The sequence below is a fragment of the Peromyscus californicus genome, unplaced genomic scaffold, assembly GCF_007827085.1.
Source record: "Peromyscus californicus insignis strain IS unplaced genomic scaffold, ASM782708v3 Scaffold_4__1_contigs__length_199733344, whole genome shotgun sequence".
Taxonomy (NCBI): Eukaryota; Metazoa; Chordata; class Mammalia; order Rodentia; family Cricetidae; genus Peromyscus; species Peromyscus californicus.
In genome coordinates this window covers 87750454-87777211 of record NW_026294562.1, presented here as the reverse complement: position 1 = coordinate 87777211, position 26758 = coordinate 87750454, and the positions used below count along the sequence as shown (strand labels likewise).

Genomic DNA, 26758 nt, shown 5'->3' with positions numbered 1-26758 from the left:
CTGGTTGACTCTCCACCTAAATGAAATGAGAGACAATATAAAAGAAAATAAGGAAGTCAAAAGGCAGTAAAGCTATGAAAATGAAGTACATAAATACGTCCAAGAGAGATTGTGGGGCTGGGAATGGAGCCCAGCTGGCAGAGTTTTTACATGGCACCCATGAAGCCTGCATCCAGAGACCCCCCAACACACACAAAACATAAAGCCAGATGTTATGGTAGACGACTTTAATCCTAGTACTTGGGAAGTGAAGGCAGAAGAATCAGAAGTTCAAGCTAAGTTTGACGCCAGCCTGGGCTAAATGAGACCCTATCCCCACCCCACCCCACCACAAACAAAAGAAAGGAAAGGAAAAGCAGTGTGATGCAATCTCCTTTAGACCTGGATACTAGGATTACAGGCATATAAGACTTCTTATATGTCTGTAAAGGAAGTGGCATTTTTTTGTTTTGGTATTTCCTATTCTATTTATTTAGTTGTGTGTGGGTGTGGGTAGCACACATGCCATAATGTACGTGGAGGTTAAGGGACACTCCCCAGGAGTCAATTCTCTCCCTCTACCTCATTGGTCCCAGGGATTGAACTCAGATCATCAGGTTTGGCAGTGGGCTCCTTTATCACAAGCCACCCAGGCCTGCCTGGAATTGAAGTCTGATAAATAGGAGCCAGACACAGGGATCTATAGGATCATCCTTTAAAGAGGCCAGAGTGAGGGAGATGACTCAAGCGTAAAAGTGCTTGCTGGACACACTTGATGAAGTGAGACCCACATAAAAAGCCAGATGTGGATATGGTGGCATGCATCTGTAATCCTAGCACTCCTAGAGAGATGGAAGGCAGAGACAGCAGAACCAGCTGGAAGCTGGCTAGCCACTTAGTCTGGAATATGCTGTGCAAAAACAAAAGGAGAAACCGGCGCCTCAGAAATAAGGTGGAAGGAGAGATAGGACTCCTGAAAGAAGTTGTCCTCTGACCTCCACACATGCACCACTAGCACACACACACACACACACACACACACACACACACACACACACACACACACTAATTAATTCATTAACCAGAACTAAATGAATAAATAAAAGCATTTAAATGAATTCCAGTTAGCCCAGTGATTGCAATCTGGAGTGTGATGGAATTTCAGTGCACACAGTTTATTGGGTCTCTCTTAAAACTTCCCTTGACTCGTGTTTGCATTCATTAAAAAATACACACTGATGTGACTGACTTTGCTGTTGTTGATGCTATGGCATTTCTCAGCACAATTCAATGCTTTGTCATAGTTTTATAACTCTTCAGTATACCTTCATCATTTTTTCTAACCATCTGTCTGTATTTACTTGTTTTTAACATATTCATTATCTGTGAGCAGTTATGTAAACCACAAGCCTCTAACTTTGGCACTCTTGGTGGTAGTGGACAGTCTGCATCCTCTGACTTCATTGTGGAGGACTTGTCTGGACTTGTGTGGGGCCCCTCACACATAAACTCTCAAGACATCAACTGAGAAAGTGCATACATCTCGGTGCCACAGATAATTCAGTGCTAAGCTAGGGCCTTGACGCCATGGCTTTGTAAGTACTTCATTGGACAATGTCTTCTTCAGACATCAAAACTGCATAGCTGCTTTTATCTCTCACTTCATAAATATTCCAGGATCAAAAAGAAGAGATAATAATGAACACTTTCAAGAATAAAGGAAAAGGAGTCATGAGATTGGTTGAATTGAGTGATTTATTCTGAAAACAGTTTGAGGGAGAGGCACCCTGATTAGTGGACTCTGAAGTTTAGATATGAAATTTAAAAACAAAAAAATCAAAATAGCATAGAATTTTAGAATTTATCCTTCAGTAAATATCTAAGCCAACATCATTTTGTAAATTTAAAAAATAGAATTTAAATCAATTAGTCAATTACTTGATACCATGAAGTAAGTTACCAGGGATCATGAAAGAATGCATATCAAGTCCAGGCCAACATCTGAAAGAATTTCTCTTTTTTATTTTTACCAGAGGTATGCGTGCATGCCTGGTAAGTACATATTCACATGTATGAGTAGGTTTATGGACTTGTGGTGATCAGAGGTTGACTTTAGGTCTCTTTCTCTGTCAGTCTCCATCATAAATATTGAAGAAAAGTCTTACTTGAGCCCAAAGTTCATAGATTTGGTTAGTCTAGCTAGCCAGCATGCTCCAAGGATCCTGTCTCCACCTCCAGAGTGCTAGGAATATAGGCAGACTTCCAACCCATTTGATGCTGGGAATCTGAATCACTGAGCTGCCTTCCCAACCTCCTAGAAGGATTCTCAAACCTTTTTAACTGCTGTGGAAGGAACCTAGACTCTGCATGCACGCAGTGCAAGCACACAAATGCTGAGTTATATGCTTGGCTCTCTTCTTCCTTTGCTTATTTTGAGACAGGGTTGTCCAGGGTGGTTTTGAACTTACTATGTAACCCAGAATGGCCTTGTACTTGTGACCTTCCTGCCTCAGCCTCATAAGTGGCTGGAATTACAGGCCTATGACATTCTAAGAGAGAGGCAAAGATTTCCATTGAACAAGTCAATTGGCTAGAAAAATGTCTATGTCAATAGAAATGATAGGATAGAACAATAATCAAAAGGCTTGTAATTTTAAATTTAAAGTATTTCAGAAAAATATGAAGGTTGTGAACCCAAGACAATTAGAGATCAGGAATTACTCTAATCCTAAAACCACATCACAAGATGGAAACATCAATAAAGAAGATCAAAAGGAGAACAGTGTGTTTCCTAACAAATCCAGTAGTCACAGTCCAGCAGGAGAACAAGGCACCTGTGTTTGACCATTGTTGAAAGGGCTGAAGACATTCTATTATGATACAACAAAAAGAAAATTGCAGCAAAGGGCCCACTGGAGACTCTTGTTGAGTTCTGAAAATGTTAGTGATTAAGGGAAAACATGAAAAAAACCTGAACATTTGAGGAAGACAGACCAAAGAGTTCTAGACAGTTAAAGCTTTCAGAGAACACATGCATGAAGCAGGGGAGAGAGAGAAAAGGAGAGACAGAGACAGAGACAGAGACAGAGAAAGCAAATTCTTCTTTGAAAGCAAGGGGAGAAAGAGTACACATATTTGTCACTATCAACACTTCCCCTGAAGGGATTCCCAGGGAAGACATGTGCATCATGTCAAGCGCAGGAACTTCCCTGACATTATTGTCTGCTCTACTGAAAACTGTGACAAAGTCAAGTATCTAGAGACAGAAAACAGTAGAACAGACCGTTACATGCCACACCACAGAGTACTGTGTGGAATATTATATATACAAAAGCAAAAATGCACTATACTACACAGCACAATAGTCATATAGTACCATCATGAGTATACAGCAGGTCTCAGAAAACTAAACGGGGGCATCATTTATATAAAATCATAAAGCAAACAAAATTTAAAAAAATATTTAGAAACCAAAATTATTTGAGAAAAAAACCAGAAGATAACAGAGCAAAGTCCTAGCATGTCTAAAGCAAAGACTTCACAGGTGAAGAGCATATGGAAGTCACGAAGACTGCCGTCTACAGCAAGCTAGACCCACAAGCTCTGTCCCCTGTTCGTGGGCTAAGCAGCAGCCACGAACAGGGAACTAAATGACCCACATTCTTATCTGTTCATTTCCCTTTTCAAGTATAAAGAAAATACTAAAGATCCAAATTGTCCCCTACTTATTTCTTGAAACTTGCAGAATAAACTCTGAAGAACTTGTAATGGATTTTCAAGGGGAATCCGAAGGGGAGAGGAGGAGACTGGCCCCAGTACGCCGTTTAGGAAGCTGCCTCCTTCCAAACAAAAACTGCCTAGAGCACCTTCAACACCCTTCCACTTAGAAACAAACCTGAAACAATTGCCTATGTCTGCTAACATTATTAGTGAAAAGAGCCAGGGAAAAAAAAGTTTTAAATTTGAGGGGCTAGAAACAGGCCAAGAAATCTACAGCATCTTTTCAAAGCAGAGGCCAAGCAAAGAGACGTTAAGGAGAGGACTCAACTGGATAGTAAGTTACCTGGACTGTAAAGGGGCCACAAAAGAGCAGCAGATAGAGCTAGCCACCATTTGTCCCAAAGGCCTGAGGCCTCAGAACACTTGCTCATTCTGTGAGCCCTAGAGTTACAAGAGAGGATGACCAGTTTCCAAAAATTGGAAAGCAAATACACCTAACTCACAAATGCACTAAGCATGATTCCCACACAAAATAGTCCAAAGCAGCAGCAAGAACACAAACATTATCTGGGGAGAATATATTATAGAAGAAGAAAAACTGAATTTAAATGCAGTTCTGACTACCCAACTCCTTCCTCACCAAATGGTGAGCAGCTTGTGGAACCTTAGTGTTCACTTGAGATGTTAGAGATGATATCCTGCAAGGGCTGGAGTGAGTAATCAAAGCATTTCTGTGTGCATGTGTTCATGTGTATGTGTGTAATATGTATGTATGTGTACATGTTTGTGTGGGGGTGCACACATACATATGCATAGAGGCCTGAGGTCTGGGAGTGTCTTCCTCAATCACTCTCCACTTATTTCTGAGATTGTACCTGGAGCTCAGCAATTTGGCAAGCCCCCAGGATCCTCCTGTGCCCACCTCCCCAGTACTGGAGAGGTCTTTTAAGTGGGTTCTGGGGATCAAACCCATGCCCTCATGCTCAAGAGGCAAGCACTTCCTGATGAAGCTGTATCCCTCAGTCTTCTTAATTTGTTTTTATGCATGAGTCTCACAAATGAAAACCAGAAAAGGTTTAGAGATGCTAAGACTTCAACAACCAATCAAAATAATGGTAAAACCCTAATCTTCATACATTCTGCTTTAAAATTGTTTTGATGCTACAGCACGGGCTGAATGTCAAGGTGCTCTTTCTTATTATTACGCCACAGGATTTCATTGCAACAGGAACACATTGTTCCTGACAGGAGTCTGAAACCTCATCCAAGACTCTAGCAACCTCAGTGGCTGACAACACCGCATTCCACATTTCACAGCAGGGAAGACTGGCTTCCAGTGGGGAAACTTTAGTATCAGCTTTTCCAGAAGGCCTGAAAAGCCAGCAAAACTGAATTGCTCTTCCAGAACACAAGAACACCATTGCCGCCAAATATTAAATCCCTTAACACCCTGGGACATTTCCTACAGTCTGCGGCACGCAACGAGATTTTTATAATATTTCCCTTCAAAAATTTCTTCAAATAACAACCACTGTAATAGTAGTTACAATAACAATAGCAATAATAGATGTAATGAGAAAAGTGATATCCAGTCCCCACAATCCAGCTTCACAGATGAAGGAACTGAAGAATGGAAGGGTTAAGTCACACACACACACACACACACACACACACACACACACACACACACACACAAGTTCTCATGGCGAGGAGATAACTCTGGCTCCATTTGAGTGCTATCCTGTGTACCCATAGTGTTCCATGTGCCTTAGTGACTGACTAATGCTTGATTTTCATAGCAACACTATAATTTGGGAGGTTTGAAAGAGAATGAGCCCCATAGGCTCATATATTTGAACACTTGCCCCCCAGGTGGTGGAACTGTTTAGGAAGGATTAGGAGGTGTGGCTTTGTTGGAGGAGGTATGTCACTGGGGGCAGGCTAGTGCTCTCTCTCTCTCTGCCTCCTGGTTGTAGATCAAGATTTAAGCTCTCAGCTGCTCCCTCACTTCACTATCATGGACTCTAACCATCTGAAACTGCAAACTAAATTAAATGCTTGCTTTTATCACATTGGTCATGGTGTTTTATCACAGCAATAGAAAAGTAACTAAGACAATAATGATGCACATTTAGGGTTTTAAAAAAAAAAGCACAGAGAAATTCAGTAATGTGTGCTTTGGAGTTCATGTGGTAAATGCTGAGTGACCATAAACTCCAGCACCCTGCTTTAGCTCCAGCTCTAACTCTGCATGGCAGTTTGTAGTGCTTTTGTTAGTTCTGAAACTTGGGCTGAAATCCATATCTACCTCAATCTAACATATGACTTTCAAAAATGAGTTTTCACATCTTTTTAACTACACTAGACAACACCTTTAGTACACTGAAACACAGCACACATACCCTATACCTCAGTTGGAACACAGGCCAGATGACGGTTTAGAGATGTAAATAATGATACCAATGTACCTGCTATACACAGAAACACACAGTCATTCTGGTACTCCAAACAGCTACAGCATCCTTTGAGAAGCTTGCCTTGCCAGAAAACCAAGCTCACTGCCTTTTGTGTGTAAGCACAATAAAATGTATCTGTGTGTTTGCATCACCCTGATGGCCTAAGGTACACCGTTCAGTGGGGAAAATTCATACTCTAGTCTCTGACCCAGGCATGTCTCCACAACCCTGCCTAAGCTGTGTACTCTCCATGCTCTCCAAAAAGACTTCATCTACTCTGATATTTCTGCCTAATTTCAAGCAACATTGCTTTCTCACGATGACAGTAATTATTACCCAAAGGAGAGTCTTGAAAAGTGCAGGGAGTCGGGAAGTCTTGTCAGACACTCGAGGGTTTTCCTGTTGTGTCCCTGTCCCTCACATGACTCCCAATCCTGACTGCGACCCATCCCAGTGGCCCGGGATCATACACTTAGTAGTATGATACACAAGCCACGACAGTGGCTGGAGCACTATTATTAAAGAGAGATTAAAACAGCTGTACATTATGCTGAAGCACTCGCTCTTCCCTCCACAAACAGACGGTCCTGGATTACAAGCAGCACTTGACCGTTTAAATCACGACAGCCACCACATTTAACCAGCTGGGCCATATTCTCCTAGCGCTGCCTGTTGACCTCCTCAGTCGCAGCTGCTCAAATGAAATTCTCATTAGACAACTTATTTTCAGAAGCCAAAGGACTCTCTGATTAAATATATGTATTTAGATATAGAAGTCCTTTTTAAAGTCTTCATTTTCTGACAACTGTCGCTTATGTTAGGACCCAGCTATGCTGGCAACAAGCTGGGTAACACAGGGATAACTGGAAGTCATCATCAATCGCAGCTGAAGGATTCTTACCCTGGAAGCATTCTAACCTGACTCTATTAATCAACGCCTTTCTGCGTGCTCTACCCACCAGTATCAACTGGGTTTTAGAAAGAAGATTCTGAGATGCCGTCATTCACTCCACCCCTGTGTCCATCTACTCACCCATCACTTCCCTACCTGCCACCTACCTACTCATCTACTTAGGACACAAAATCAAAGTCAAATTCACAGAAGCAGAACCCCCGTTCATCTTCCCACCAGCTTCACTGTTAGAGGAGGGGTGCTTCTGACAGAATGCCATTGTTCACCAGCTTCTCAGCAATCTAGTCAGAGCAATGCTCAGGAAAACAGTAATACAGTGGACCGAGGCATCTGCCTGGAACGTTGCTGTTTTATCATGTAAGCAACACTTTAAAATGGACAGTGATAAACTTCATATTGATGAGCTTCTGTACTAAGAGGAATAAGAAAGAAGGTGTTCTTAATTTGATAGAGTCGAAACATTCTCTGGGAATAACTACAGAAAGGTCTTCATTTATCATGTAATCCATACAGGCTTATCAATCAACTAATCCTAAAGCATGACCCTCCAACCATGAAGTAGAAGGTAAGGAGGGATGATATATGTGAAGAGCTCTTACATGCCCCATGAGTTGGCATGGCCCACCTGAGGGGCCAGACCAGAGTCTTTAAGGCGCCAAAGCCAAGCAGGTGCTAGAGAACTAACTGTCTGACCTCCTGAGACCTACACTATAATCATTTTAGAATCAGAAATCTACCCTAAACTTTAATGATCTTTCTACATTTCTTTGTTCTCCCGCTATATTGTTCTATTCTATTACCAGAAGATGACTGAAATCAGTGTTCAGGGCTGTGGAGTGATGGAGTGGGTACAGCACTGGCTGTAAGAGTTCCAAGACCTGAGTTCACAATCCTAGGACTGATGTAATGCTGAACACACGATGAACATCTGTAATCCCAGCATGCCTATGCAGCCAGAGAGGAGGAGACGGGACAGTCCTTTCAAGTTTGTAGTGCAGTTAGCCTGATGTACACAGTGACAAGCAACAAGAAACACTATCTTCAACAGGGTGCAAAGTGAGGGCTAACACCTGAAGTTGTCCTCTGACCTTCACACAGTCACTAAGGTGGGTGTGCTGTAAACACACACACACACACACACACACACACACACACACACACTTAAAAATGGGATTCAAAATTAAAATATTATAAAAGTCAGAATAAAAATTAGAAACCACATCTTGCTCCCATTTGCAAACCATATTTGTTAATTTTCTTTTTTTACGGACTGTATTACCACCAAGTTACATCCTCTTGGATGTTGGACATCCTTTTGATTTCCACACTCATGTATCATCTTCTGAAAGCCTCTCCTGATTCCATCTCCATATGCAACCCTCCTTTCCCATTTCTGCTAGCTTAGTTCAGGCACTTATCTTCTCTAGCCTAGAACAATGTCCTTAATGTTTGTCCTGGCTCCCATCCACCCTATACCAAACTGCCAGATTCACATTCTGGGAAGAAAGTTCCAATCCATTACCTTACTGGAGTAAGACAGTCAGCACCACCTCCATCCCTTTCAATACAGCGTTAGAATTCCTTATCCAAACTGCAAGGCCTGTCATGATCTGAGCACAGCCTGGTTTTTCATCTTTATATCCCATATGCAACTTCACCTCAAGTTAGAACCTGAAGGTTGGCTGTTTTAAGTGCAATGCCTGTTCTTCAGCCTGAAATGCCTCTCCCCTACATTCCTATAGAAACCCTTTCATTCTCCATGACTAGTTAGGACTTATTCCCCACAACCTTATAAACACCCCAAACATTTTATCTGTACTACTTTCATGGAATCTGCCACTGTTAGACTTCAAACTACATTTCATTCAATCTATGTCTTATACCTTTTACTAGAACATGAATTGCTGAAAGTTAGAGATTACTGTTTTTATGCATTATGAGCACAGCATATCACTAGCATCAGAGACCTCAACCTTGAGTCCATAGACTCCAAGAGATATGGGTAGACAGAACTCAGATGGAAAAGCAACCTTTCCCCAACTAAGCTCAGATGGAAATTTTGCATTTCCTTAAGAGATGGGTGAAAGCAGTAGTCTATTGTGGCTATAATGTCATCACACTAACAACAGGCAGCTCTCTGTCCCACTGTACTCGTTAGAACTGCACATGTCAGGCATAGCATCACTAAATTAGAATGGCATTGCTGGGGCCTACCTTAAGCTTTATTTTACTGTACTAGTAAAGGATCACATTCTGCCTTATCACATTTTAAAAAATTATTTGGTAGTTTAATATAACTCACTTCTCTGTAAGTCTATGTATTTTATTTTCTGAGTTTACCATACCTCTAAGAAAGGAGATACAGGTTTCAGTAGACTGTTGAAGGGAGTCATAGAGAAAATAAAACTCTGAAAGAGCAGAAGGGTCAGCATAGAGTTCACACACTAATGATCACATGTGTTCCCCTCTAGAGCATACTTGTTCATGTTTTAAATATAGACCAGAATGTACCAATCATCTTATTTCACAATCTAAAGACAAATGGGAGAAACAGATTACAAACTCCTGACAACTGGGAAAGAAACAAACAGCTTGCAACCCAATATTGAAGAAGCAATCAATGTACATGAGCACACATCCACACACACCCACAGGTGACAAAAAGACGCACTCTTTTTATACATGGATGTGTAAAAAGATGCATATGGATGTAGGCATCAAGCAAACACAAAAACTCTAAAGGTCTGTAACTGAAGAGAAATAACTGTAAAGTTGAACATCCTGATTACCTCAGTGGTTTCCAGAGGCATCATTACATTAAAGCATAGTGGAACAATTGACATTTATAATGTGATAATTATAAGGAACATCTCAAATCCACATAGCTTGCAGTTTATAAGAGATTTTTATATTCACTGTTTGAGTTAATTCTCAAAATGTTTGAGTTACCATGTCAAACACAAGGACCACAGCAACATTTGAATTCTGTGGCTTAGAGACACTGAAGAACTTGGGGTCCAGTGGGTGTTAGATAGGGCTGCAGTTCATAAGGTATTGCAGGGTAACTCCGGGTCATCAAAAGCATCTATGTACATGCCAACAATCTGATTGGCATGACAAGGATGTGAGAAAGACCTTTTAGAAAGAGTTTCACAAAAATCAATTAAAAGCAAACTTGAAGTCTTCACAAGAATAAAATTAAGTTAGGTGGGTACTACCTGTTCGTCAAATCCTAGTTACCCTATAGTGCCATGAAGGTCTAAATTTCACTTACAAGTGATGAATCCAGGGCTATGTTAGGCCTGGAGTACACAGATAAGAACACATGTACACACTCATCGTGATAACCACACAGAGCGTTTTGTTTAAACGCGTAGTCCACTGGGGATTCCTGCAGAGAAACTGAGTGCAGGACATTCATGGCAGGTGCACTTCAAAGCCCCCACCCTTGGAGGTCATTAGCAGCTCTCCACTCTATTCCAACACTCAGGGCCGAACGTAAAATTTAAAATGTATAACAGTCATAAAATGGAAGAAAAAACACATTAGAAAAAAGTTTTCTTGGTTTTTAAGTGGGACATATGATCATAAAAGCTATCTGCCGAAAGGAAATAAGAGAAAAAGCACTAAAATTGTTGTTAGAAAAATTCCCTTGCTGTCTTTTTCCAGGGTGATGGGTAAGGTTAGTTCAAATCCAGGAGGAGGGTGGGGGGTGTTGTAAGAAATAAACAAAATGTACAGGTAGGTTTTGAGAAACCTGGGGCTATCTGCTTAGCACTCCTAATGGACTTCAGTCAGCTGTCACCATAGTAACCTCTGAGTGACTGTTCCTAGCATGTGGCACTTAGGCACTTTGGACCCTTGGGATTCTGGTCATTTTGCTATGGCTGGAAGAAGCCCAGAGGGGAGTCCACATACCTTCTTGTTCGGACCGAGTCATCTCCTCCAGCTTCTTCTGCTTCAGCGTATCCACCACATCGGCAAGGCTCCCTTTGCGGCGTTCTGGGGTTCCAAAAGTAACACTGTTCATTATCTCGCGCTCCCGACTCCCTTCGTCAGGCTTATGTGGTGAGGTAGACGTATTTCGGAAGGAATATAGGGAACATAACTTATTATTCTCTGACTCCTAGAAAAATGAAATGAGAGTGTAAAAAAAAGTCATTAGTGTATAGGTTTCTTTCAAAACTACTCAAAAAAAAAAAAAAAACCTAACTAAAGGATAACATGTGATGGTCACTGGATCAAATAAATTATAATAATAAAATAAAGTGACCCATTTAGCAAAGCAAACAAACCTGCCTTTCTGATAAGCAGTGCTGAACTCTAAAGTAGTTAATTACCAAAGGAACTCAACTCAAATCCCAGGCTCAAATCGTTTCGTTTTTGAGGTAATAAACAACAAAACTGGACATTTGGCTTTTCATTCACTCATGCTTTGAATTTATGAATGTTCAGGTTCAGTGAACCAGTATTAGAACTGGTAAAGTTTTTCTCCCCAACTGGGTATTTTTATCAGCAATACTCTTCCCACAGACCAAAATATGTACATAACACAGAAATGTTTTTCTCTCATTTAGAAAGAGTGGAAGTTGGTTTCAGTGCCCAACATTCACTGCTCACTAGAAATTACATAAAATGTCTAAAGCTCTGCCAGAGAGTCAGCAATCTGAATATTTTGCCATGCTGGGGTTTGTAGGAATTGCTTGTTTTAAGCTACACATGTGTCCATAGTCACTGAAGCTCCTGTCCACTCCTCAACCTTGCTCCCGATGCTCCAGCATGCTGTAGCATGCTTCTCATGTGGTGTTTTAGAGCTGTGTCTAACAATAATAAAATGCTCATTGCATAAATGTTTGCACAGGAATTACTTCACAGTATACTAAAGTTTGCTAACGGCTAGTTGGTTCCACCTATCAGCTGCAGGGGGGAGCAAATTTTAGGTTAAAAAATAAACACCGCATGGAAGATTTTTGAAAAGCAAATAGTTTTGTAGCTCTGAATCAGAACTGAGGACTCCAGGATAGAGAGATGGTTAGCAGCTGTTAAGAGTGCATGCTGCTTTTGCAGAGGACCAGAGTTCAGTTCCCAGCACTCGCATGGTTCATTTCACAATTCTATAATTCCAGCTCCAGAGTACTCAATGTCTCCAGCTTCTGTGTGCAACTGTATTCACAAAGTCACATATTCACATTCACAAACCCACACATACACATAATTTAAAATAAAATTTTTAAGAACCAAGGATTAGAGGTAATTGTTACATGGCTATAGCCCTCCAGTAGTCCTCCATACACCTTATCTGAACAAAAATATTCTTTTCCTGATTAAAAACAATAAAATCTGTGAAGTGTCTAGTCTTTAGAAGCTGCAAAATCCTAATGGCTCCCAACCTCTTTCCTTCCAAAGGCAGCCCAGCCAGCTTGAGTGAAGGAGAGCTGGGGCTGAATCAGCAGCAGAGCACTGGGCTGGTATGCACAGTGACAGGTTTGTTCTCCAAGAACAAGTAATCGAACTAAACTAGCTCAGGAAAAAAATCAGAGGCTAATGCAACAGAGTCCATACATGGGGGTGGGGAACATGAGACCTAAAGCAGTGGGTCTCTATGTGCATTAAATGGGACAATAGCTATGCTAAATAGAGTCTGGGATTTGGGTACTCCTGATCATAGGGTGGAAAGGGCTCTATTTTCAAGGTTGTTGGGACCATAGGATAAGGTAGCACTTTAAAAGCCTCTGGGCATGGTGCTGAGCCCCCTGAGCTGAGGTGATGTCCTGAAGGAAGGGATAGATATAGGACTGGGATTAGAGAGATTGTGAAGTAAAGGCATTGATATGACCTTGAAATTAACTTAAATACCCTGAGTCCCTGAAAATCTACTAAACTGTCTGTGTTAAATGGATAAACTGCATGGTATGTATTTCGGTAAAGCTATTTAAAATACTGTGAGATGAGTCTTCAGCTCCCTGCCTTCATGTTATTGCAAGCACAATGCCGGAGGGGATGTATGCAATGGCTTCAATCTGAAACAACTTGGAAAGGACAAAGTAAATAGGTGAGGCCTGAGCTGGAATTCTTCATCTTGCACCTAGACCACCTCAGTCACCCACGAAAGACTCACTATCTCAGCTAACACGTACAAGCATTCTGTGGAGAGAAGCAGAGAAGCCCCTCTTTGAGATGCCTGCTGTGCTTAGATCTTGACTCCTTAGGATGGTCTGTTCATTCTCCACACTGTGCAAACAAACCCCCAACAGACATAGTTGTTGGTGCCACTGTGACTGTGGTATTGATGGATCAATAATCACCACTAGATTGTTTATCCTTCACTTTTCTTCAGATGCAAAGTATGCTCATATAGCTGGAAATAAAAACTTAAGCCCTGGCACAAGCTAAGAAAGAGCTGAATGACAAAACAGTGGTAGAGACCTGCTCACCTACAGGTGGTTCCATGACCAGAATGAAGGTCTTCCCATTGGTGTCAGAGGGAGGCTGAAAGGCTCTGGAGTGGCACTCCAGACTAGCACTCCATGTTTGGCATGCCATTTGTCCCTCCGGCTCAAGTTCAAGCAGCCCTATGAGCTGGATGTCACTTCCCTGTTAGACTGTGTTCTTTCTTTTCTGGTCATGGGAATGCAGTTATAGCCATCCTATACCAAAGACAATAACCATGGGCTCTTTTGCTTCAGTGATGACCCATGCTGTCCTCTGTCTCATAATCTGGCCAAGGTGCCTCTATACTACCAAGTACAGAATGTGACGCTGTGAAGTCATGATCTCTCCCGTAAAAGCCACAAGAACTATTTGTAATACATTGCCAAGGCACCAACATGGGGAGTAAGTAAAGTCATCAGAGGCTGAAGTTGTATACATTTATAGTGGCCTTTGGAAACATGAGGAGGGGGTGCGCCTATCACTTTTAAACTTTATGAAACAGTAAACACTGGGTTTTTCATGAACAGAGATCTACCCCTAATTCATTTGAGTAAAACTGACAAGTAAGTCAATGTAGCTTTAAAAATTTGTCCAAATGAGAGAGGAACAAAGAGGGGAGCAGGAGCCCCTCCCACAAAGACTCAAAAACCATCAGGGAGGAGAGGATGGAAAGATTCTAAGAGCCAGAGGCTGGGGAGGACTGCTTCAAAATAGTGCTTTCGGGATATTACAGGGCCATCGTCCTCATGAACTCACAGCAGCTGTGGTCCCTGCACAGGGTCTGTACAAGATCAAGATCATGTACTCTCACATGGATGGGGAGGGGCTCATGTAACTTCACCTCTAGTGGAAAGCTCTTGACAAGTGATCAGAGCTGAAGGAAGGAGGGTCAACTTTCTTCCGAAGCATGGACTGCCAAGTAAAATAAACATTAAAAAATTCTGAAATATCAGATATGAATTTGGAAGGAGGATGGGCAAGGGAGGAGTTGGGGGAGTAGGATGCTACAATCTAAAAACATTGTATCTTTGTGTGAACTTACCAAAGTTTTATCATTAAAATAGAGGGGAAATGTATACTTAGAGTAGCAAACACACTTTGACAAAACATTTCTAACCATCCCAGAGAGTTACATTATTTTGTGGAATTTTTCTTAAGGAATTAGTTTATTTTGTAATTTTCTAGGGCCAGACAGGTCCTATGCCAGACCAACTGAGGTAAGTGTGCAAAGACTCTTGCACATGAGCTCAAGAACGTGAGTATAGTGGCTCAGAGACATAGGTCTGGACCTGCCAGTAGAAAATATTGCTCCCTAAGAAGATGGTAAAATAGATGTAGGTGGGAACTGGAGAGCCGGACCCATCTGTAAAGTACTTGCTATGTGAGCATGAAGACCTGAGTTCAGATCCTCAATCCTGATGCAAAGCTGGGCATGGTTTCATACACTTACAATTCAACTGCTAGGAAAACAGACAAGTCGACTCCTGAAACTGATTAGCCAGACACTTTACACAAATGGGTGAACTATAGATCCAAGGAGGGACCCTATCTGGAAATAAAGGTGGAGAGAGAAAAAGACACCCAGTATCAACTCTGGCCTACAAAAGGACACACACACACACATACTACAAAAGCAGTTTTGTAAAGTTTTTAAATTGTGTTTGGCCTTAACATTGCAATGTGAACATAAAAAAGACAAAAATCAATAACTCAAGTGAGATGTGACTTTTTGTAAATAACAAGACAGGAGATGACTCCCCTTCTTTTGATCTTTCTTTGGAAAACAATTATTAAGTCACATGAGTGATCACAGGAACATCACAAAAAACCAGAAATGAGGAACTCAGTGAGTTCCTGAGCTACTGTTGCATTCAATAGAAATTTACAATAGACTTGTTTCCTCTCGGCCCCTCAATGGTTCCACCAAAAGTAGCCGTAAAGAAAAATCTTAATATCTTTTAAAAGAATTCCGGTGCCAATACAAGACTAAAATGATGCAGATTCAGATTGTGTAAAAAAAAATACATCAGTATAATTAATTAAACACATGAAATGTATGCAGATGACTGAGCTAGCCAGAGCAGTGCAAAAACCATCAGTAGTTCCAGAAAAGAAAAAGCCGTTTTCACAAATCAAGAATTGCAATGAAAATGTTTCCCAGTGGCTTAGGGGACAGATAAGTAAATATTTTTAAACACAAGATATTTTTTAATTGCTCAGATTTTCCAGAATTCTTACCAAAAGTGAGTGCTGAGCAGTAGTATTCAGAGGAATTTGAATTACCCCAATCTATACCTCTGCATGCTTATCACCTCTCATAGAATGGCCTGCATCCTCCTTGACTGGGAAAGCCATGTGTCAAGTTCAGAGCAAACTGCACTTCATCCCTGAAGCCCTCCCTTCCTGACAGCATGGGTCTCACCAGTCAGCTGCTGCCCAGATCACACAGCAAAGAACTTAATGCATGTAATCTAGCAGTTATTAACATGCTATAGTAGATAGTTCTTTATTATTTTGGATGTCATGGAAACATTTACAATTGAATTTACAATTTTAACTCTTGAAGTTACATACTAGAAACTGTGGACTGAAGAACTTCCAACAAAGGTCTCCAAATATATCCAAAGAACTAAAAATTAAAGCCAAGGGAAGATTTCTTTAACCATGTGAATGTGTAAACAAAATCCTTAGAATGTATATACTTAAAAATAGGTGATTGATGATATAGATAGAACATACGAGTACCACAAAACCACCAAAATTTCTCTAACATAGTCAAATATAGGATTTATAATGGTGAATACTTATAAGCAATCTCTCTGCCCAATTGCAGTAACTGTTTGAGAGCACTGTGGCTTTATACACATAATGGAGTATTTGAAAACCATAGTTTGGCAGAATGTTTAATCACATGCAAATACGCACAATGTACTATGAATGAGAAAACAGGTTGGTAAAAATCTTTAATATACCAATTTTGAGAAAAATATACACATTTAGAGACCAAAATATCTAACAAACAAAATACTGATGGTGCCGATTGTTGGAATATTATTTTCTTTTTGTAGTTCTTTATTGAAAATATTTCATATAAATAGTATTTTTAATCAAAACAAATATTTTAAAAGTTGAATGTGGACACTTAAAAAGTTGTAGGAAAAAAAACCCTATTCATAAGGAAGGTACCAATCAATAGAAAAAGAATATAAATCACAGCATCTAAAATATATAAATGATTCCTTCTACTTATGCATAAAAGTTAGTGTCTGCCCCTCCACCCTTCCACTAGGAAAATATATTCTAAAACATTTAGAATGAGTTCTAAATGATGGTAAGATTATTGGGAATCTTATTTTTATATTTTTGCTCATTTGGTCTTCTAATTTTTCATCAATGAAGAGATTACTTTTGTAATACAGAAAGACAAAAGTTATTTTGTAGTTGAACACTCAGGAGAAATGGAAAAGATTCATTGATGAGCCTGAGCCTAAAGCCTGGCCTGCTTGAGGACCTTCAGCGTTCCTTTGCATGGTCGGTCTCCCTGAACTAAGCCAGAGAACAGCCGCTTCCTCCTGCAATTGAAGGATTTCAAATAGTATCTACCACTAAATGTAATTATTTACAAGAGAATCCTTATGAGCTAAAAATCTAGATCCTCACTTCTGTGGTTTAAATATATATCCCCTCCTTTGGAGATAGATAGATAGATAGATAGATAGATAGATAGATAGATAGATAGATAAATAGATAGACAGATAGACAGATAGACAGATAGAGATAATATAGATAATAGATAGATGATAGAGAGATAGATAGATAGATAGATAGATAGATAGATAGATAGATAGATAGACTAAATATATCCCCTAAGTTAGAATCTATGATCTAAGCATTATATTAAGAAGTGGGGTCTTGAGAAGATAATTATTGATGGGGGCAAAGCCACCATGGATGAAATTTGTGACACAAAAAGCCTGGTAACAACTTAGCTAGGCCCTTTTGGTCATCCTCCCCTTTCAACAGTAAGGACACTGCTAATTGGACCCTTTCTTTAGAGGGTGCAGCAACGGACAACCGCTAACCACCTCGAAGCTGAACGAAGTCCCACCAGACTGAGACCACTAGTGCCTTGACTACTGACCACCTTAGTTTTCTATTACTGTGCAAATACCTGAGATAAATCAACTTATAGAAAAGAAAGCTTCATTTTAGCCTTATAGCTTCAGTGATTGTGAAAGTTCAAATATCATGATGAAAATATATTAAGGGGAAAAGTTTAATCATGAAGAGAGTGAGAATGAGAAGGGAAAGGGGGAAAGGGACCATTATTAGTACCCCACAATCCCCTTCAAGGATACAACTCCAATAGCTAAAATCTCCCACTAGGTTCTACTTCCCAACACCTCACAATATCACCCTGTGCTAAAAGCCAAACCTTAAAACATGCACATTGGGTACACTCATCCAAACCATGGCACCTGCCTTCAGAAGAACTGTGTGATATTAACGAATTTCTCTTTATGAGTTATTTAGTCAGGGGATATTTTGTAGCAGCAAAAAGTACTAAGACTCTATTACATCATTTCCTGTTCACCCTCCAAAAGTATGCAACAGCAAGCTACGTCCTCTTCAGTATTAAAGCTATTAAAATAGCTTAAGAGATCAAATTAATAGTCAGTATCTAAGTGAGACCTTTTACCTTTCCCCTCATTTCTCATTTAACATAATTCTCAGGCCACTTATACACGCCAATCTCTATATGTCTTTAAAAATATTCCACCAGCATCAAATACTGAATTCCCAATCTTCATTTTGAGTGGGAAACAAGCCAGCCCTCAGCAAGGGCTCCACCATGCTAGTTGGGTGGAGCTGGAAGGCTAATATCTAAATGTGGGTTTTCTGATTCTGAATCCAAAGTTCTTTCTACTCCACACACCTGTCAAATATTTACTTCAACAGTAAGATGCTGTAATTCTAAATAAGCCCACCTTGTAAACTTTTCTGTTCCCATACATCTATCTCCAGGAAGGAGATTTCCTTACTAAAAGGCTGAAATTGTATTTTTGTTATTAATATAACCTGAGAATTAGCCAAAGAAAGTTGTAGTACTTGAGTGCTGTCACAAAACAAATCCTTCCAAACTTAAGTACATATAACAACAATCAGAACTGCCCAGGTTCTGTCTCAAAATCTCTTGTGAAGTCTGTGCAATGGCTGAATCACACCAGAGACTTTCCTACTCTTAGAAATGTGGTACCTGACTAGGAACACTTCAAGGGCTCTGGGTTGGAATGGCTAGGTTTTCATGGATGCCTTCCTCTATTTCTGTGGGACTGCTCTCTATCATGACCACTCAGGAAGAGTCAGATGAAGGCTATTGTCACCATTGTTTAAGTTAGTCACAGCTTTCTATTCAATACTTGAGTCATTGGGACTTGCTCACAGTCCAGAAGACGGAAGTTAAACACTACCTTTCTATAGGATGGAGTTATAATTATATCCTCAAATAGTTGTTATGAGAAATGAATCACTTAGAAAGCATTTCATAAGGTACCCACTATTAACTATTCAGGAACTCTTATTACTGAATCCGTACGTCCTTTGTCCATGTGCTTTGTGCCACTTGTCACTTCTGCATACTGTCATGATAGCCACTGACACATTTTTAGGATTTCGTTCATACTAATTCATCTGCATGGAGTAGCGAGCCTAAACTACATTATGCCCTTTGCTCCCAAGCTGAATCCACTAAGTACTGGCTCCTCACAAAACTCCAGAAACCTTAGCAATTAGAATTTTTTTTCTAGGAATGTTATCAGTGAGCACTTATCCTACGTGCAAGTGAGCTATCTCCTCCCTTATACAATGCTCTGAGTCAGCTGGGCTGCCACCACACCTAGGTGAGGAATGTAGATGGGCAGCCATCACAGGCAAGTGGAGGAGTGAAGTAGACTCATGTTGCAAACATCAGAAATGTGCTCAGAGCTGGCAGCTGGAGAGCATAGGTTAGGAATGGGATTTTGCCTATATACTGGAGTTGGGACCCATAAACATGTGGAAGTCATTGCTGCTGAGAGAAAGGCTTGATCTAAATAGCTGTATGAATCCACTCTGTTACTAGCTCCCCAATCTGACCATTGAGACAAAGTATTGGCCTCTCTTACCCTTCCTTGAGCCCATAAGCAAAACTGAATGAAATGCATCCATTTTTGCTGCATTGTACATTGTCAATTTGATGTGCTTTCCTGTTTATTTTTTTATTTTGAAATATTGCTGCATGGATCCAAGACTCTCCTGTAACTTATTAAGTAGTCAAAGATGACCTTGATCTTCTGATTCTCCTGCCTTTACCTCCTGAGTGCTGATGTGCATCACCATGCCTGGTTTATGTGGTGCTGGACCCAGGCTCTGTGCACGTTAGACAAGCACTCCACCACCAAAGTGACATCCCCAGACCCTGATGTCCATGTTAGGCACAGCTTTTCTAGTCACAGCTTTACCCTCACTCTAGCCCACCCTCTTTAAGGATAGGTTTATTTAAATGAAAAATGTGTGTTTATTCATCATCAATGGTATAATTTAGAATTACATAGTGAAAAAAGCTAAACAAGTTTCTCAGTGTTTTCAAATTCATAGAGTGTTATTCTTTGAGATTCAGCAAAAATAAATCAGAATTCCAGGGTACTCCAAGAGTTTTGAAACTTCAGATATTTTAAACTTATTTCTAACAATCTTCACACTCTATAATCTGAATAGTAGAAACTCTTGTTGAAAGAGTAAAAGACACTAGTTTAGTTCCATGGAGAACAAGAGCCTACAGGAGTAGTCAATGAAAACAGTTCAGGTCTCACAGTAAGGTAACTCCCCTCACAGGATCACAGGTACATACTGTCCATTCCAGGGCTGCCCATTATTTTGCACTGAAAATGTGATATATGTAGAGAGATAATTAAAAGGATTTACAGGAACTATACTATATATGTGAACTCTCTGGTGAGCATTTTGTCTTTTTTCATTATCCTTCCTGTTCTCCTTTCTAAATGTTATACTATATCACACATACATTTGTTTACTTGTATACATGCATGTGCTATAGGCCGAGATCCACATATAAGGGAGAACATGCAGTTTTTTTCTTATGAGATTGGGTGGTCTCGCTTAATGTTATATATTTTAAGTCCATCTTTTTTCCTGAAAATTTTGTGATTTCATTTTTTAAAGTTGAATAACATTCTGTTTTATATATGTACAAGATTTCATTATCTGTTCATCTATTGATAGACAACTAGATTGGTTCCAATACCCTACTACAGAGTGAAGAGACCTGCAGTAAATATGGGGGTGCAAATATCTCTATCACAGGCATAGAGTTCTTTGGGTACATGTCCAGGAGTGAAATATTGTGGTCATATGGTAGTTCTAGTTTTAGTTTTTTGAGGAGCCTCCAAAACTGATTCCCACAATAGCTGTACCAATTTGCAATCCCAGCAACAGTGAGTCCTCTTTTTCAGCATCCTCTGCAACATTAGTTGTTAGATTTGTTGAAGTCATTATCACTGGGTGAGTGCTACCCCATTCAATATAATGTTTACTGAGATTCTAAATCACAGATTTGGTCTTGAGTTCTGATACCACTCAATATATAGTGACTATCCTCAGCCAATACCCAGAGTTATATGAAGAAATCCCAAATCAATAACCAATCCAACTTATTCAATTACAGTGTGTTCTTGGAAATTCTAAAATTACAGAGGTGCAGTATCTACAAAGATGTTAAAAGCAATAAAATATAAACAAAACTTGATATAATAAAAGTAAACTAAAAGTTGTGTTTGCCTAAAACAAAACATGTCAAATGGTTAATTTCCTCTGCCAAGGTGGAGAGTTCCCACCACAACCGAAAGTCTCTTTGTGGACACTGCTTGTATCTATTTTAGTTGGAGTTGTAGTCGATAAGTTGCATGTATCTTCCTTTCCCATATACATTCAGTGGCATTATGTACATACTATATATGCACCATGTTTAGTTGCAGCTTTCCAGTCACAGCTTTATCCTCACTGTAGCCCGCCCTCACTAAAGATGAAGTTTACATAAAAAAAAGTTTATTCATCAATGATACAGTATAGAATTATAACATACAGTGGGTCAAAAACAAAGTTTATCATTGTTTTCAGATTATCACTTTAAAATGTTTTCTGATGAACCAAAACTCACCTGCTGGTTGCCCTGTGGTACAGGCCTTCTACTGTCTTGGTGTCAGGAAAGAGCTACCTGCTCTAGGTTCTAATATCTTCTGGCTACAAGGAAATTTAACTTCTTTAACATGTGGAAGACTAAATGTCTAATACACGAATCGGAAACCGAAAAGTTTTCTAAATTGTTTCATTATCATGATATGTAAAAAATGGAAGTTAGTATATTGACCAAAGTATACACAGAAATAAAAGGGAGGGAGGGAGGGAGGGAGGGAGGAGCCTTAAAGCCCAAACTGTGGAGACAAGTTTGTAAGAACAACCTGTGTTGTTGCTATACAATCGCACTTTCATGCTAGTGTCCCTAAAATCATACATAGTTCTCCAGTCACAGCCAGTGCATGGGTCCCTGCGCAGAACACGGAATGATAAACTCCTTAACTAGGGACAGGCAGTAGGGCCTGCTTTCCCTAGCCTAACTCCAGCTTTTCCATCTTTCATCCATTTAAGCTTAGACAACTTAATTAAACTCTTTTAGCTTTAATTTCCTTCCCTCTAAAATGGAAGCAACAGCACCACCAATAAAGAATAGACCTCACTGGGTTGTTATTAAGTGCATGACTAAACATAGGGCTCTCAGACCTGTGCCAATTATATAAGCGCTAACTGAGTGATGGTGGTACCAGTGGTGGAAATAATCAACTGTGGGGCTTCTCTGCAAGTACCTCCCCCTTCATGGAGGATTCACTACCTCCCAAAGCAGTCTATTCCATCTTTGGGAAGTTGGCAAAAATTTCTCTTTGTAGGAATATAAAATCTATTTCAATCTACAAATCTGTCCCATGGAAACATTCAGATTGAAGCACTTTCAATACAAACACACGCTACTGTAGCACCTTTGTACCTTATTTTTCTCAAACTGGGGTAACATTCCAGTTTCCCTCATTTCTTCTCCATAAAGATATGGTTTAGAGGCAGATATGAGGAGGCACACACCTTTACTCCAGCACTCAGGAGGCAGAGACAGGTGGATCTCCATTAGTTTGAAGCCAGCCTGATTTACATAGTGAGTTACAAGCCAGCTAGGGCTAAAAGTAAGACCCTCTCTCAAAAAAAAATAAAAATAAATAAATTTAAATTAAAAAATAACAGTTCAGTTATTCTGATCAGTCTCCCTGAAGTGTGTGCCAGCTTGCTTTCTCTCTCCCCTGAAGAATAATGAGCTGAGCAAACTCATTATTGACTGTACAAGAATCAAGTCACCCTATCAACACTGCCTTAGAGGTGCTGTTTTTAAGATCTAAGCCATGGCCAGGAAGCCTCAGAGATGGAAACACTCAGTAGCACTGTAGTGTTTGTTTTTTGTTTTTGTTGTTGTTGTTTTGGCCTTTTGTTGTTGTTTTTTGTTTTTGTTTTGTTTTGGGGGGTGGATTTGTTTGGTTGGTTGGTTTGGTTTTTTCTTTCTTTCTTTTTTTTTTTTTTTGGTAGTGGACCATAAGCATTTTCTGGCAGGAAGGCCTAATGTTGAACTCCTCAGAGGTCAAGCCAACAGCTTATATATAATTCCAAGATTCAGCTCTTGGCATACTCATGTGCCTACCATCACAGGCAGTCACTCACCTGGAACATCACTGGATGCTAACAATCCTGCTAGGTTGAACCAGCTCAAACAGCTTTAACTCTGAAACAGGGAAGTTACAAGTAGTTTGAGATCTGGCAATTCCAGTTCAAATCTTTCCTTTCTAAGATGAGGAAATTCAAGTCAGGAGTTAAGAGTGACTTTCCCGAGGTCACATGACAAATCAGTGGTAGAGATGAGCATAGGCTTTTCGTAAGATAACAAACTTCTTCTGACATGTCCCCTCACAGTCACCAGGGAAAACAACTCCACTGAAAAGAGAGGAATCCCTTGTTCCCTTTCTTGACAGTCTGAGGCACTGGGTGTGGGGAATTATGCAGAAGTTGGAGATGCTGCCCTCATTCTTACAGACCAGAGGTCCTCTGTGTGAAGAGGCCCAAGATTCCACAGTTTTTATCAAAGCTGTTTGTTCTAATGTCAACTCCATTGCCTCCTGCTATGCTCTGTGCAGATGTTTTCCTCTCTTCTTATCTGAGAGACACTGGAGTGCTTACAAAAAAACACCCATGTGTTATCATTATTGTTGTTATAACCAGCAAGGGAACTGGTGTGCTTGAAATTAGACAAACCTCTCAGGCCATGTTCTTCAGACTTTACCCCTCTTAACATTAAAAAGTACCAGATCCCAATTAGGGCTTGTCAGATCCATTTGTGCCTTAGTAAAGATGCTTCTCTACAGACAGTGAAGTCCTTTCAAAGCTAAGCTAGTCTAGGGAAGAGAGACAGGACAGATTACACACTGAGTCAGCCTTCAAGGCCTCTCTCAGCCCCAAAATCTTTCCTCATTGGACTCTGTCCAGTACATGTTCCAATCTGAGGATGTCACTGCAAAAGTCTTCAAATGTCTTTCTAATACGTCAAATACCTAAGATGAGCTTAACAGGCAATTTGTGGTAATCTGGGGAACGTATGTAACATTGCTAGCATTCTGATTTCAGTTTCTACAATTAGAACCAATTATGAGCAGACTAAAAATTATTTCCAGATGCTATGGTGTTGCAAAACCACCATCCATCCATCCATCCATCCATCCATCCATGTGTCTACCTACTTATCTCTATATTTGCAGGAAAGAGAAAAACTAGGCACTTAATGTCCCAACATTGACACAAAGCAGCAGGAAATCTAACCTGCTATCAGGTCCCCTAGTGCCTGAAGTGCTGCCTTTCCCCATCTCAGGCAATAAACCTTCAACGGATGTTACTGGACAATCACATGACTAGCCAGCCAATGCTTGCCCTCTGAGATGGAACTTTCAAATGCCAAAAACTAAGACGCACTCCTTAACCTATTTTGTCATTTCAAAAAGAACAACAATCAAAACCATTATGTCCAAATTATAAACAAGATACGGTAGTGTTTGTGCAAAGATGTGTTATCAAAGACTAAAATTAAAGTTAAAACAACTGAAGGTCAAATATTACGATAAGTTCAAGTGCAAAGTTCTCTCAATTTCTTAATGGAGATAAAAACGAATTACCTGAAGAATTCTGTACAAGAAAATATGCATAAATCCAAACCTGTGGACTGAAAGCATGCCTGTAGAGTTCTTCATTAAGTGGAAAAGTATTGGTGTCCTCCATTTGTTTAATCCTAGCTACTTCCCAGTAATTACAGAGACACAGACATACCAACAGACAGACAACACATACACACACACACAAATTCCAAAATAAAAATGATTGTCATCTAAGTGTTGTAATTCTTCCTTTTCCATTTCATCTGTGTTTAAAAGGGCACAATTTCTATTAGAGATCTGATGGACTTAAGAATATTATATTCAAGGTACTCTCAACATACTTTTGGTGGAAATAACTTGGAGTGAAATTATAATGAAAGCAAAAGTTTATGAAATAATTTCAAAACATTTTGTTAAAAAAGGTTTTACATTTTCTAGAGTGCTAATGAAATATAAAGAAGATAAATGAAATTCATAAATATTAATTTCTAATTACAACATAATTGTAAAATTTTATTAGTGAAAGTTTGTAATTTATACTTTGAATTTAAGAATGCAGTTTACAGAAAGATACATTATTGAACTCAATTTGCATCAACTAGAAAAATAATGCCTAGGGGTCATGGGAATGTAGTAGCACCAAAATAATAGTTAGAAGGTTAATATTACAAAAAATAAATGTTATCTCATGGAAAGCTATGTTAACAAAAGGGATAGTAGCTTAGTGTTGTTCTTTTAAAAGGTTACATTTCTCTTGGGAAGCAATGAAAACTTTTAATAGAAGGACAATCAAACAGTGGGATAATTTACATATTAAAGTGCTTGAGGCACATTGATTGGAGATGTGTTTGTAGAGAGAACAGGGTGGGGCCTCTCCTGTTTGATGCAGGAGGTTGGAGTCCTCATCAGAGCCTTTCAGTCTCTCCTCTGACAGTGCAGGTGGGATTCAATTGCCTTTTTGGAAAACAGCTTCCTTGGAATTAGAGACGACAGACCCTCAGGAGAGAAAACAGGCCTGGCTTGTGGTTTCAATGCAGAGTGCTACCACCACTGTCCTCTCCATCTCATCCCATCAGTCTAGAGGGCCTGGAGAGTGAGTTCCTGCTCCCCTATGCAGAGTGCTACCACCACTGTCCTCTCCATCTCATCCCATCAGTCTAGAGGGCCTGGAGAGTGAGTTCCTGCTCCCCGAAAAGTCCAAAGGAGTCCCGAAAACCACTACATGCCGCTCAGTCCACAACCCCCTCTACGGAATGTTGTGTAGAACACCACAAATGTGCAGGCTTCAGTATTCCAGTTTCTGTGTTCATGCTGGTGATGTACCCAAATCCAGGCAAGAAGGGAGGACATGAAGTATTTTGAAGAAATGCATCCATGGCCACAAACTACCTGTAGACTTAAAGCAACCTATGGAGTTCTACTTTAAGCAGAAAATCATTGGTGTCCTGAAGTAATCCTCCACTGATTAATGATGACAAATCCTTTTTTTTCTTTTTTCTTAAGAAATTTTTTTATTCATTTTACATACCAATCACAGATCCCCCTCTTCCCACCTCCTGCCCCTCCAGCCTCCCCTCCCCCAATTCACCCCCTATTCCCTCCTACAAGAAGGCAAGGTCTCCCATGGGGAGTCAGCAGAGCCTGATACATTCAGTAGAAGCAGGTCCAAGCCCCTCCCCCTGCCTCAAGGCTGTGCAAGGTGTCCCACCATAGGCTCCAAAAAGCCTGCCCATACACCAGGGATGGATTCTGATCCTACGACCAGGGGGCCCCTAATGATGACAAATTCTAATAGGATTATTTTAAAAGTAAAAGTCTTCTTCATTCAAATATGTTAATCCATCAGAAAAAAATAAAACCCGAGAATCATTCTGTTCAAGCTGTTTGTTCTATGCCAAATTACAACAGAGTTTCTGCTGCAATCAAATCTTGCTTTAAATAATTATCATAGTACAATGCCTGCTCTC

The 26758-nt window shown here is 40.0% G+C and overlaps 1 protein-coding gene across 1 annotated transcript in view; it reads right to left on the bottom strand.

Moving 5' to 3' along the window:
• The window catches only part of Sox6 (SRY-box transcription factor 6), a 569660-nt gene that overhangs the window by 284910 nt on the left and 257992 nt on the right, over window positions 1–26758 (bottom strand). The window contains 1 exon segment of the mRNA XM_052714601.1: window positions 10987–11194. Within this exon segment, the coding sequence (XP_052570561.1) occupies window positions 10987–11194 (208 nt within the window).